Source organism: Lycorma delicatula, chromosome 12 (assembly GCF_047948215.1).
Source record: "Lycorma delicatula isolate Av1 chromosome 12, ASM4794821v1, whole genome shotgun sequence".
In the NCBI taxonomy this organism is placed as follows: Eukaryota; Metazoa; Arthropoda; class Insecta; order Hemiptera; family Fulgoridae; genus Lycorma; species Lycorma delicatula.
The window spans coordinates 6680607-6695672 of record NC_134466.1 but is presented as its reverse complement, the minus strand read 5'-3'; the positions used below and the strand labels follow the sequence as shown (position 1 = coordinate 6695672).

Sequence of the window (15066 nt, the reverse complement as noted above, 5' to 3'; positions counted from 1 at the left end):
ATATTTCAATTTTGTACTTTTGATAATACTATCACTGGCATTTTCACAGCTTACTCTACCTGGTTTGCAACTAATTACACCTTCCATTTAAGAAATTCATATCTCATTTACGATCTGAAGTCGATGTGAAAAGATTTTTCAATACAAAACATTATTAATATTACATCTTAAAAGCCTTGTTTGTTAAAAAGTTGTAAAAATTACTTTGTTAATAAAATGACTTACCTGGGTGGTCCACCAAATCCGCCACGCTCATTACCCCGCATCGGTCCACCTGCACCTCCCCTACCAGGGGGTCCACCACGGCCGCCTCTTCCTGGAGGTCCACCACGCATCATTCCACCCCGTGGGCCACCACTATCAATATATGAAAAACATATGTCATATATATATATATATATATATAAAAAACCTATGATACACAATACCAGTACAAGATATCAATTTCAACAAATACAATGTACTGTTTTTGTCGTTTCTCACTTATAAACATAAGTAAGAATGATAGTAAACAGCATTTAATTTCCACAGTTATAAACGCCATACTGAATAAAAAAAACTTCAATAGGAGCTGGACTGTGGGTAATAATAATTTCATGTTTCTCAATTTATTAAATTTCCAGTAAATGCTACACATTCATATGCATGTTAAATGCACACCAACTAAAAATACAGACTAAAAAATTATTAATTATATTGAGGTATATGAGACCAACTGTATTCCACTCCTACTGAATGCCATTATCAGGTTAAAATTTATATTACATACTTGATCAAAACAATAGAATAACTAAAATTGTTTTAAATATTTTGTATCTGTAATAAATCAATTAAAGAAAAAGATGCATATAACAATTAATAAAAAATTATATAATACGAAATGAAAAAACTATTCTGCAAAAAAAATATATTAATATAGGGAGAAAAAAAATCAGTAAATGTAACAGTTATTTTGAATCTTATTGTTTATTATAATTAACACAGCACAACCGATATAAACACAGTAAACCCCCACCATTTATAACAAATATGGTGCTGGACTGTGGAATCTGTAAAAAAAAAAATTATTTTTCATAAGATTTTTACCTACAAAATAAGTACATAAAAATTAGTTGGGATATCTCAGAAGCTGGCATAGTATTAGAAAGAAGAGCATACTGAAAAATGGGGACACAAAGAATTGGATTCTTTTGTATAATATCTACTGAAACACCCCCATCCAAGCTTATCAAAAACTACCGAAAATCAAACTATATAATAACTCACTGTGCGATTTGACAGTAGTAGTTTACAATATTTAAATATGTTTTCCTTAATGCCAGTTATATGTACTTTTAATTTTTTTTTTTATTTTGTCAAAAATTATTATTTCATTTAGGCAATAAGAGCATTTTACATTCCAATCTTGAATATTTTAAGTCAAAAACAAAAGAAAAAACTGGATTCATTACCAAATATGATTGCGACCATTATTAGGTTTAGATACTCATATGCCGAAGAAAACACTAAATTAAAATGCAACTTCTGTTAATTATTTTTTAACAATATTGAAACTACATATCACATTGTTCCAAATAATAAATATCACTTACAAATCCTGAGCATATACAATTAGTGTAAATGCAATCTAATTATATAAATACCAATGATATTAATAACCGTTATCATGTAACTGTCATTTTGAATCTTCCTGTTCATTTTAACTATAACAGAATGACCGATATAAACAGTATTTAATTTCCACAGTTAGAAAACGCCACATTAATAATAAATACATTAATATGGAGCTGGACTGTGGATGTCTAAAAAAGGTTTTTTACCTACAAAATAATTACATAAAAAATAGTTGGGATATCTCAGAAGTTGGTACAGTATTTTCAACAAAACTGATAGAGATAAAAACTTTCTGCAGAATTAAAAAAAAAAAAATTGTAATTTTTGCGCTATCGACAGACAAAACACTAGTCCATCACGAGTAGAAATCAACTTCTCCACACTCATAAAAACTTTGGATAGGAAAAATTATGTTTTGTTTTTTTCTGTTCGCTTTTAATTCATTCCTGCCAAGCAGATTATGAGCAAGGAAATGCTATGGTGATAGCTTTAATAATTTACAGGATATGGTAAGAGAGAACATACTGAAAAATGAGGACACAAAGAATTGGATTTTTTGCTTAACAATCTACTGAAACATCCATCCAAGCTGATCAAAAAATACCGAAATTGAGACCATGTGAAAACTCACTGTCCGATTTGACGGTAGTAGTTTACAGTATTTAAATATGTTTTCCTTAAGGCATTTAGATGTACTTTAAAAATTTGTTTCATTTTGTCACAAATTATTATTCCATTTAGGCAATAAGTTCATTTTACATTCCAATCTTGAATATTTAAATCAAAAGCAAAGAAAAAACTGGATTCATTACCAAATATGATGGTGACCATTAAAGGTTTAGATACTCATACCGATGAAAAAAACTATATTAAAATGAAATTCTGTTTATTATTTTTTCAACAATATTTAAACTACACGTCACATTGTTCCAAATAATAAATATCACTTACAAAACCTGAGCACATACAGAGTATAAATCCAACCTAATTATATAAATACCAATGATATTAATAATAACCATTATCATGTAACTGTCATTTTGAATCTTCCTGTTCATTTTAACTACAACAGAATGACCGATATAAACAGTATTTAATTTCCACAGTTAGAAAACGCCACATTAATAATAAATACATTAATATGGAGCTGGACTGTGGGGACCAACCGATATGTAACGCATTACACTTCAAAACAAATATATAAAACTGAAGAAACAAGATGCCAAATCTTTCTTCACTAAGCATAAATTCCTTTCAAGTCAGACATAGGTGTTTGGTGAAGGACTTATGAGATTTAGTGACACTTTCAGTAGACCAATGAGTACCAATTTTAGACTATAATAAATACAAATGTTTACACGAAGATTATTCCAGTCTATCCTAACGTATATGTATTAAAAAAAAATATCAAATAACATTTCCTCAACTATCTTTTGAGGTAAAAATTCTTAATAACATAAAACTTCCAAAATCAGCTTTATTTAAGTACCCTAATACCTAAAGCTAAATAGATTAAATTACTCCAAAAAGGTTTAAATATTTAATAAGAGTATGATGCAATATTAGGTTAAGTAATTTTTTTGTGGTTTCATTTAAGAGAATACATTAAAGTACAAAGTGATAAAATTTCAAAATATAATAATTCCCATTTATTCCAAGAATTAACATTTATGAAATTTTACTATGAAATTTTGTACAATTTTGAAAAATGAAAAATCATGGATTTTTTTAACAAGATCACATAAATAAACATGTTTACAGTGACATAACTGAATTATGAATACTAACAACATTTTTATGACAATCTTCATTTCAAAAGGGTGGATTTATGGTCCTCATATCTCCTTATCACATAATCAGTTGGACTTTTGAAAAATATATTTTAAAAAAAATGAAAAATCACAGAAGCTACATTAGGAAAGGTACAAAAGCCAAGCTTTTACAAGAGTAAAAAAAAAATTTGCCTAAATACAAACAGCAAACATTTTTAACAATTATAAATTCAGCTTTAACAGAACATAGTTTTAAGTTAAAAATAAATTTTTAAGATAAAATATGTAATTATTTTGTTGTTTACTTTTGTGCGTGTGCAAATGCAAGCAAAATCTCATGAATATGAATCCAGCTAAATAACAATGGTAATATTAATAATAAATAATAATGAATATGTAACTGCAGTTTTGAATCTTTGTGTTTATTACAATTAAAACAGCATGATCGATATAAACAGTATTTAATTTTCACAGTTTAAAACGCCACAATAACAATAATACATTAATATGGAGCTGGACTGTGGGTGATTCACCATAACAAACTAAACTTTGTATAATATAATAAAAGTACACTAAGTAATTATAATATATATATATATGAGCAAAGGTACATATTTACTACTATTATGCTGTAGTAACCACTTTATCGCATCATGGTAGAACTACAAACCAAATTTTTATATTAAAATTCTGAGATGAAATTTTATTATTGTATTCATGACATTCACTATCAAAATTTATTAACTATAACTGCTGCTTTAATTATGTTGTCTATCATAAAGCAATGCGTTGATAGTCAACAGTTCATTTATGTGGTATTTCATAAAAAACTAATGTCCTAATTACATTTATCTGTACGGTTCATAAACAACCAAAATAGCAGAAGGAATGTACTTATATAAGCGCACCAAAAATAGAATAACTTGCAACTTATGACTAATACAATGTACAAACAACTTTTTAAAAAATCCATCGACTTGGACCTCAAAGGTTGGCAAACTGCATAAAATTATAATATTACTAATTTTTTTTTTTTTAATTTAGCACTAAAATTATTTAATATCATAATCCATAACTGACCAATAATTATTATAAACAGCTAATTTGGTTAATAACTTTCTTCTGTCATTAAAAATCTGCCGAATTAATATACCACAATGATTTACATTTAACCCAACTATCTAATTTTTTTTCAAAATTCTCAACAACACTGTAAGAAATTATACAATTAAGAAATACTCAGTGACGAATGAGAAATCATAGAATATTGGCTCATCTGCCAGTTGTTGAAGCATAGATGTCATAACTCATCCATACGTTGTCTTTAAACTTCACTCTCAGTTAAGTAAAAATTGCAGTATATTATTTTTTTTCAAGCACTGACATCAGAATCTTGAATCCAGCAAGAATTAGTTACAAGAATTGTGAAGGTGCTAAGCAGACTCAACTGTTATAGCATTACTGTGAAAAAATTTGTATAAATCATTTATAAATCGTGCATCATTATATTTTTCTGACAAAAGCTAACTACAATCAGTTATAGCTTCTTTAATATTTTTAATAATGTCTGTGTATATTAATTGGCTTTGTTAACTACATTTAGCAAATTAATATATTATGAGATATCGTACCACAACACATTTAAAAACATAAGACAACGCAGCAGCAAGTCAAACTCCAGAATAGTAAAGACTGACCAAAATAATGATAAAACTCTTAGCCCTACAAATTATAACATTAAAAAAACAACTGTTTTGTTGTGTTTTTAAATTTTGTCACACAGCTAATGACAATACACCAGGTAACCTATAACACTCTCCTTCCTTATTAATAACACCTAATTATATTGATTATATCAATCAAGATATATGTCATGCTACTATTAATAAAATGACTGTAACTAATTCAATTTATGCTTTTTCTTTTAACCAGTATTACTACTTCCTGACTATCATTAAATTTGGTTAGTTTCACCTAAATTTAACTGATTTTCATGGTCATCATGTTTAATTTTAGAATAGAAATTAGAGGAATGCATTTTCACTCTTTGATGCAATCGCTTTTTTTCAGAAATTAATTTGTAATTGAAATTTTTAATTTTAACAATTGGCTAAATTTTTCTTGCAAAAATTAATCAAATAAAAGAAAATGTTTTGTTCCAAATTTTAAGTTGCATGCATTACTGTCCTTTTACCAGAAGTGCATATATATTAAATATAATTTATATCTTATTTATTTTATATATTAAGAATGAAATATTCATAATTTTTAAGTTATAAAAATGGTACAACACAAAACAATAACAACGGTCTGCCTAATGAAAGAGTTCATATTTCATCTTGATTAGTATATTCTGTTAAATCTTTGAATAACATTTTTCTAACCTGGATGTGAAGGAGAATAAGTTGATAGACAATGTGAGATTAATTTTGGAGCTTTTAAAACTGATAAGTTCATAGATGGGGAGGAACACAGTTCTTTGCTGAAGTTTAGCAATCACACCTTTAAAATCAACTTCAAATACATAATTTCTTAATTACATTAATATTTCTTGCTGTCCCCTAAAATAAACTGAAAATATTGTTCATTAAATAGTTTTTATCAATAAAATTATTAATTCTACTTGATACTTTGAAGTGTTAACACTTCATTTTGTTTCACTTTAGTAGCAAGATTAAAAAGCCAGAACAATGCTGACTGCTGTATTTTTTGTGGCTGACAATAGGCATGTAAAAAAAAAGATGTTTAATTTTTTTTTTATGTTTTTTTTAAGATTTTAGATTATTTTAATTAATTATGTGACTGCATATACATGTAATAATAATAATACTATACTACACATGTAATAATAATATTATGTTTAGTGTTTTATTAATGTTTTAATATGTCATTAATTTTTAATTTTAATCAACTAATGAGGAATTTCCTAAAAAGAGCTTTTGATATATAGAAAATAAAAATAAAAAAAAAGATAAAGTAAGAGCTCTTATTGATTGTGTGTGTGTGTGTGTGTGTATATATATATATATAGTAGCAATAATAAAGAATACAAATATATAAATCAGAAATCAAAATAACAAAACCAATTCTGACTAATTCGCTTGCAATCTGAATCTTTTTCAATGTAATTGAATGACTTCAGTACAAGTTAAGTTATTTCCTCTAATAACATTGCATCTCAGATGATAAACAGTAAATTATCTGAACTTATTAATTTTAATTTGTTCAGAATATTAAAATTATTCTGAACAAGTTTAACAGGTAATGACATTATTTTAATGAACATTCTACATAAAAAATAATTCAATGTTAAAATAAAAACTTACCGTCCCCTCATATCACCAGCACCACCAAAACCACCTCTACCACGTGGTGGTCCACCACGTCCCATCATTCCACGTCCTCTCATAAAGCCACCTCTAGGCGGACCACCAGGAGGTCCACCGGGCGGAGGTGGGCCGACACCAGGAACACCGGGTCCACCGTCCATAACAAATTAACAAACTTGATATATTATAGTTAATCTGTAAAAATGAGAAAAGAACGTTTTAAATCGCAATCCAACAAGGTTATGATAATACTTTAAGGTCCTAACAATGATTAAACTGGAGTTTTGAAGTAAATTTATACTTTTATACTTCTTATAAATTTATTAAAAAATGCACCTTTGCAGAATAAAAGTTAACAGTCCCAAAAAAGGAAAGGAATTAACAAAAATACCCATCAGAAGCGGTTGATTTATTAAACTGTGATCACTATTTTTAAAACATGTTTCGAAACATTCACCCTATGATGTCACAGATATTTTTACTTTATAACATTAGTTTCAGCCTGTCACTTTAGTTCGGATGAGGGCAATATATGAGGACCAGATAAAATATTAAGTATAGCTCAAATGCAACAAAGCTCAAAGCAGCACATTTGCCATTGAAAGTACAAATCATAATTTGTACTCGTACCGCAGCAAGTTGATTAATGCAGTATAAATTATAAAAACTTCCCTAAGATCGCATGAAAAGAACAGAGATGACAGTTCTTAAGGCATTTTGAAAGGTACAAATACAACCAATAATAGATCAATAAAACCTTAAACAATAATAATAAAAGTGGCAATATAAAAATCAATTATTTTACTGAAATGTCACTGGAAAATTACCTCTAATAAAAATCCCTTTAATTTTCAACTAACTTAGTTAATGTTTTAATTTATTATTTTTTGGAGATGTCATATAATGAATTTTGTGAATTGTTCGGTGGAACATTTAATAATCGTAACCTTATTTCAAAAGGTACAGTGTCAAAAATCATTCAATAATCTGAAGAAACAATGTGTATTAACAACAGTAGAAAACCAATGTCTAAATCTGCAACAAATAATAACAAAGTGTTACAAATGGTTGCAAGAATTTATTGAAAATCCTCATTCCTAGACTAACAGCAGCACAAGAACATAGATTAAGGTGCACAAACTTAAGACGACTACCATCAAAGACATCAGTTCTGTAAAATTATGAATATTTCTGCAGATCCTAATTTATTAAACATAGATTTTGGTGATCAGGCTACATTTTTTTTAAACGGCAATTAAATCTCCATAATTGTCGATATAGGACTAATATTAATCCACAGATATCATGAGGTACAAACTAATAATGAAATTTTGAGTATACAAACAAAACAAGCATAATGCTTAATTTTTTTTTAAATAAATTTATTCGATAATATTCACAGAATTAAATATTTGTAAATTTATTTACTTTCAATAACAACAGTTTCTTAATTATTAATGTAATTTTTTTCAAAATTCAAACTTTATCCTGCCATTATTTTGGGTATAGACATCATATGAACTTTTAATTTATACAATCTTGTCTTATCTCTAAAACGGTGCATCATACAAAGGGTGTTACAAATTAAAATACTGAGTTACAATCGCTGGGCCACCCCCGAAGAGAATTGAAATTCTCATCAAAAGGTAAAGTAGTTAACAAATACCTTATCCTGAAAGTTACAGTATTCTATCTGGAATGATGTTCAAGTTTGTCGACAGGGTTTCGATACTTTTGACTCGCTCTGTGTAATGTTTTGCAACTAGTGTTTCCTGACTCGTTTATTCAGATTTAACATAAAAGTTCATAAATTGTTTCTTCAATACTGATCGATGTTGAGTTAATTAGAAAAATTGTTATTCCCTACACATATAATATTGAATATAATTTACAATACTGGATAGTCCCAGCAAAAATTTATTCTAAGGATAACTAAGTTTATTAGACTATGCAATAGCAGTTACTAAAAACGAATGATCAAATACGTAAAATAAAAGAAAACGTAATCGATTATTATGGCACATGGCTAAATTGCCAAGGGAATTAAATGGCTGTCATTTTTTTTTACTCTTGTAATATTTTTATTTAAAATTATATTTTCTCGATTAATTTGTTTTGGTGTTTACATTACTGCAGTATATTTTTTTATCAGTCTGTAGCTGTTGTGTAAAAAAAAGAAAAACTGTACTACTGTATTTAAATAAAAATCTGACAAGTTATTGCATTAACATAAACAACAGAGTACTACCTTGCTTTAAACCATGAAGACTATATAAAGCGAGAGAAAAATATAATTGATACAAAAACAAATAAACGCAAAAATGCCACAACATAATACACAATAACACCATATAATATAAGGAATAAACAAGCAACTGCGGGTACGTTCATTACCTTCACAGTGTAATACTCGCACTGCACTGTAGGTAAAGAACACAGGATATGTAAAAAGATAACCACAAAAAATCTGATGTGGACACCACATGACTTCCTTGTACGCCTATTAAATTGCATATACACATTTATTATTTCAAATCATTTAAACTTATTTCATTTGAAAGTGAGATATGATCCTCCAATTCTTTAATAAAGTGGACAGTTACAAAATTGCTAAAATATCGGTTTTTAACATCAAATATTTATAATTATTAATTCAACAATCTTACCTACAATATTAGGTAACTCAAGTAGATATGTAGTGTAAGTGAGAACGTGTCTCATATTCATAACCATGGGCACAGCAGTTCAAATCAGACTTCATATACATATTTTTTTTTATTTTTAATTTAAATATATTGATTTATTAATAATTATTATTAACCTCCAATTGTAAAACCTGCTGAATTAAAATAAAACATACATAAAATTTTATTTCACTAATAACTTTTGATTTTTATTCTATCAGAAATTATTTATTAATAAATAAATTTATTTTATTTAAAAAAAAAAAAAAGGTTAAAAAAATATGTATACGAAGTCTGATTCAAACCGTTGTGCCTTCCCCTTGTAAGATCCAAATATTTCATTAATTAAAATTTGATTTGATTATAATTCTGAAATCAATGAAAATATGTACCACTTTAATATCAATGAAAAGCTCTCAACAAGGGCTAATTACTGCAGTTAAGAAAAAGTCCAAAATCCAATGTTTTTGATTTTGGGCTTTTTTAGCCCAGTTGACGGAAATTAAACAAGAAGGTGCACACTAGATGTTACAATAGTCCTAAATACAAAATTTCAACAACCTACAGATGATTGTTTTCGAGTTATGAGAGATACAAATGTACGTACATGCAGACGTCACGTCATGCCAAAACTAGTCAAAATCAATTCAGGGATGGTCAAAATGGATATTTCCGTTGAAATCTGAAAACCAAATTTTTTTGCAATTACGATATTTTCTTTACTACGCACAAGTAAGACGAAGGTAAAAGAATACAAAATTCATCTTTTAGGGGAAAAAAGTTGACTATTTTACTTATATCAACCAAATTTATATAAGGAAAATATAAAGGAGTTCTTAAAAAAAATAAAATTAAAATAATTACATGTAAATGTAACAATGACTTCAGGAATTTGAATTTTTTTCTTTTCACAATCACCCAAAATAATGTTAATTTTGTATGCTGGTAAAAATCGATATATAATGGTCCATGCAGATTTTAATGAAGTTACACAATACTTATTGAGAAACATTATGGAGTATCATCACCAGATGACATGTGGAATTAAGGCATTATCCTAGTGTGGTCAAAATGCATATGACAAAGGCAATTTTGTCATTAAGTTTTGCTCTGATAACTGCAAAAGCAATATACTAAATTTAATACAAGGCAGATTATTGAAAATCATTAACCAATCATTCTGCCCAGCTGCATTAGCCAAAGTTTCACACTTCATATATAACATTCTCAAAACTGGCTGAACATAAGTTTCCTTATCAAATGCATCAGCTCATTTCTAAGTGAAATTCCTTAGTTAGGACCCCATCCCAAAATAAAGTGCCACTTAATGGTCACTTAGAAGAGAAACATATATGTGAATGTTCACAATTATTGACTGCTTGGTGATGTAAAATTCTGCTAGATGAGTCTCACCAAAATATGATAATCAATCTATAGCGTGAGCTATACATTGATTATCGATTAAATTATTGATTATCTATTATATAGATAGACCCAATCTAACATACAGTTTGACAGTAAATATACTCCAGTAACAAGCCAGATGTAACATGGAGATCCTGTGATCAACTATACAGAAACCACCCAACCTTCCTTCTGGAACTCTTATCAATCATTATATATGGATTGACTAGGCAAAGCCTGAAAAATCTGTTTTATATACAGTTTTCATGACTTCAGACTTTTAAAACCTAGTTCGCTAAAATGGCAATCGCAACAGAAACTACAGACTGCCCATTGATACTACAGGTAAATGAAGACAGTACCAAAGTGACATTTAAATGCACCATTAAAATGCTTACTACTTGTCTGGAGTAAAATGACATTGGTATCAAGTTAATGAAAATTATTACCAACAGTACCAAATCTGTAAGTGCTGTTCAACTGGCTTATAAAACTTTGTCCTACCAATATGTACAAATTTTATTATTCAATTCATATCTCAGGGCTGCAAAAGGTAGAGCTGGAAAATTAACAGAAACTATTTTCTAATGACTTTATTATATTCCAGCAGTTCTGTGACAGAAGATAGTAGAAATTATGAACACAGACCTGTTTCCTCCATACAACAAAGGTGGACGTAGCTCTGTATGAGATTCAACATTAACTTATAAAAACTGATTTTGAGAATTTACTTTTGGATTAAGTTATATCCAAAGATCTAGAATAAGTCAGTTTGTTTAGGTTACAGAAGAAATGTTTCATACAGTAAAACAAAAAATGTACAGAGTTTTACAGAAATTGATAAACATTTATTAATGTGTTTACTAAAATTTCAAATTAGACTTCCATATTCCAGTTATTCAGAAATGTGTATACTAGTAAAATCTTTCAATCTTCCAGACTGAAGAATAATAGAGAATTACAAAACACAATGTAAAAGACTTCCCACATAAAGTTGCAAACTTTCTTTCAATTTTATAATTTAAAAATTTCTACTCAGAAGGCAGAATATCAGCATCTAAAAAAAAAATAGTAACGGGTTCAACCTCAGAAGAGGGAGCCTGCCGTTTATATCATCATAGTAGAAATTTAACCTTAAAACGTAAAACAACGTTAATAAATATTTATAAAAAAAATAATAAATGTAATTGAAAACCTATCCTAATCAAATAAAAGATAAGAAAATTTACACAAAAAAAAATTATTTTTAAATTTTCCAATACATTATTTCAGAGAAATTGAGAAAACATACCTAAAGTAGCAAGACTGTAAAACAAACACATTCACCACAAAAAAAATGAGTAAAATTGGCCATTCAATTATCGTAGAGTAGAAGCTATGGCTTTCACTAAGTAGCTTGTTTTAATATCAGTAAGGCTTTGAATTCTTTAAACATTTTTTTTTAAATCACTGCTTTACCAAACAAAAGCAACAAAGTTTATACATCAACAAGCTGATTAAATCCTTAAAAAAATAAAAAGCATCCCCCAGTAATATAATAAAGAAAAAAGCTTTCTCGCATACCCACACTAACGATTTCTAGCAAAATTAAAAAAAATAACCAAATGAAAATGGCCGATAACATGGATGGTACTACTTTCTTAAACTCATTGACCAAATTAACATTACAAAAACCCCTAGTTATCACCATCCTCTGAATATGCTAACAAAAAACGGGCGTACATATCGCTTAAGAGAAAAGATTGCATACGTCTTAAGAACTGAATGCAACACATTAGAAAAGCGTACTCCCCGTTAAAAATAAAACGTACAGTCACTTAGCAACAACTAAATATTTTGTGGCAAACGAGTAAACCACAACTCCCAACGTGATTAGCAATTACAACTTAGCAAATAAAAATACACAATAGAAATTAATGTTTACCTCCCACCCTACAACTTCAGCAACAACTGCACTTATCTTTTAAATAAACCGATAGTAAAACGAAAAAAATTCTACAAAAGATTCACCAGTCATTTATTTGATTATTTCAATAATAATTTTAATTAAATAACAAGATTAACTAAATACTTACGACGATCTACAAAGAGGACGCCCAGCGACTACCACAAGTTCAAAATGGCGTACTGTTAGAGGAAGCTAGACAGTAGCGGCAGTGATGCCGGTCATGCGGGCACGTTCTGAAACTTATTTCATGGGAATGTAACGTTTCTTCTCGTTTTGGCAAAATATATACAAACCAGTTTTACCTTACAATAAATAAATACATACAAAAATAAAATATTCTTTACAAAATGTAAATATTTAGATCAAATGTTTCAAATATAACTTATGTATAACTTTTCATGTTCAAAAGAAAATATAAAAAATATATTTCATGTTGTATTAAGTGCGATATATTAAAACCAATAAGATCTAAAAGAATCTCTGTTAATTTCCGTGAAATATATATTTAGAAGTATTTATTTCAGAGCATAGAAATCTGTACAATAACGCACATTATCATGATACCTATGGCTGTGCTTTTTCTTAGTTCCGCTTAATTGGGTAAATTTGAGTTGTTTCTATTCATGAAGTTTACAGTAAGAAAGTTAATGGTCATCAGAAGGCAGCATTCTGTGCTAGAACTCACAGGAAAGATCAAAGTTGTCATTTTTTTGTGGTCGAAAAACGCTCCAGCGTTGTCATTGCCCGAAAGCTGTTGAGTTTATATTAACCAATGAGACAAAATAAACACGTCTTATATGGAAATGATTTCACAGATCTTACCCTAAGTAAGCTGAAGATCCAACTGATAATGTAAAGAAAAACAATAAAGATTTACTCAGCATTTAACGATAAATAAAAAGTTGTAAACTGGCATATTTGAAAATGTTTACATCCCTATATTGTTCCTTAATCTGCAAAACAGACAAATGACCCTTCTACTGAACCAGTTTAAATGAATAATGTACTGTATATTCTTATTAAAAGTTCATATTTAATTGTTAAACCATAAATATATATTTATAAATATTTTACAAGAAATTGAGATTATTTATTAAAACGTCTACAAATAATTGTGTAAAAAAGAAGATGAACCAGTTTTTTGTATGTTATTTTTTTATCAAATAGAATTGTTTCACTTATTGAATAATCGGAAACATGTATCATATAATGTACAGTCAGAGTTGTAGGCAAGGAATTCAACATAACTGACAGAACTAGATGTTTCATTATCCTTACTTTTATACTATCCCAAGTTTCAAAAAGTAAACCTTTCACTTTTTAATAGCATCCTCACTCTCTAACCTTTAATAATACTTCACCAACCCCCATGCCAGAATAACAATAACTTTACCTTTAATCTAGAAGATTCTGGGTTAATAACCCACTCGGCTTTGTATTTTCTATATTCTACAAATTGCATCCCCTGCATATAATTGTAACCGAGTGAAAGTTTGTTTACTTGGAGAAATAATTTAATTTCATATTTTATAAGTTTTCAACTCATCTATGTACTGGCAGAAGTTATGTAAGTTACATGAAAATGTTTTTCAACAAAAAAGCATTTATTTCACCTAGCAAAGTATGAGTTTGGTCAGATACGAGGGGGTACTCATCTTTGAGAGAATTATTTATTTAAGATAACATCTTCAAAACATCAATCCCCTTCAAAATACTGTCATTTGATGATATGCACTTCTGCCAAAGGTTTTTCTCCTGTTAAGAGACATTTTTTATATTCTTCTGAACTAATGCTTTTAAGTGCCACCGGCAATTCTTTCTTAACATTTTCTACATTCTGAAAATACTTTCCCTTTAGGTTTTTCTTCATTCTTGGGAATAAGAAAAAGTTGCAGGGGCTAGGTCAGATAAGAAAGTGTTGTCATGCAGTTTTTCATCAAAAACTGGTTGGTTTTCAACGCTGTGTGAGCAGGCGCATTGCCATGATGAAGCAACAGTTCCCTGATCGCCACAATACAGGTCATTTTTCATCTCTATGCCTAATGCAATTGCTTAGCACTTGCAGATAATAATACTGATTCACTGTGGTGACATAAGGAACAAATTCAACGTAAACAACTCCTTTGATGTCATAAAAATAAACAATCATGGACTTCACATTTGAGTTCATTTGCTTTATTTAGTCGGGCAATGAAGCTGTCTTCCAGTGGTTGGACTGCTGTTATTTTCATGGTCATATCCGTAACACCAAGATTCATCCCTATTGTGATTTTTAATAAAAAATCTGGGTCAGTTTGTGTTTGATCTTTCCTTTC

The 15066-nt window shown here is 28.7% G+C and overlaps 1 protein-coding gene across 4 annotated transcripts in view; it reads right to left on the bottom strand.

Annotated features, from left to right (window-relative positions):
• The window catches only part of LOC142333486 (uncharacterized), a 55087-nt gene extending 42097 nt beyond the window's left edge, over nucleotides 1-12990 (bottom strand). For 3 of the 4 annotated variants that reach the window (XM_075380728.1, XM_075380726.1, XM_075380729.1), the window contains exons 1-3: nucleotides 12879-12990; nucleotides 6713-6910; nucleotides 226-357 (exon numbers count right to left, since the gene is read on the bottom strand). In XM_075380728.1, the coding sequence (XP_075236843.1) occupies nucleotides 226-357; nucleotides 6713-6876 (296 nt within the window). In that variant the 5' untranslated portion in view covers nucleotides 6877-6910; nucleotides 12879-12990. Of the gene's footprint in view, nucleotides 1-225; nucleotides 358-6712; nucleotides 6911-10006; nucleotides 10053-12878 lie in introns of those variants that run through there. The other variant, XM_075380727.1, reaches the window with a different exon arrangement.
• Between the last annotated feature and the right edge of the window lie 2076 nt (nucleotides 12991-15066).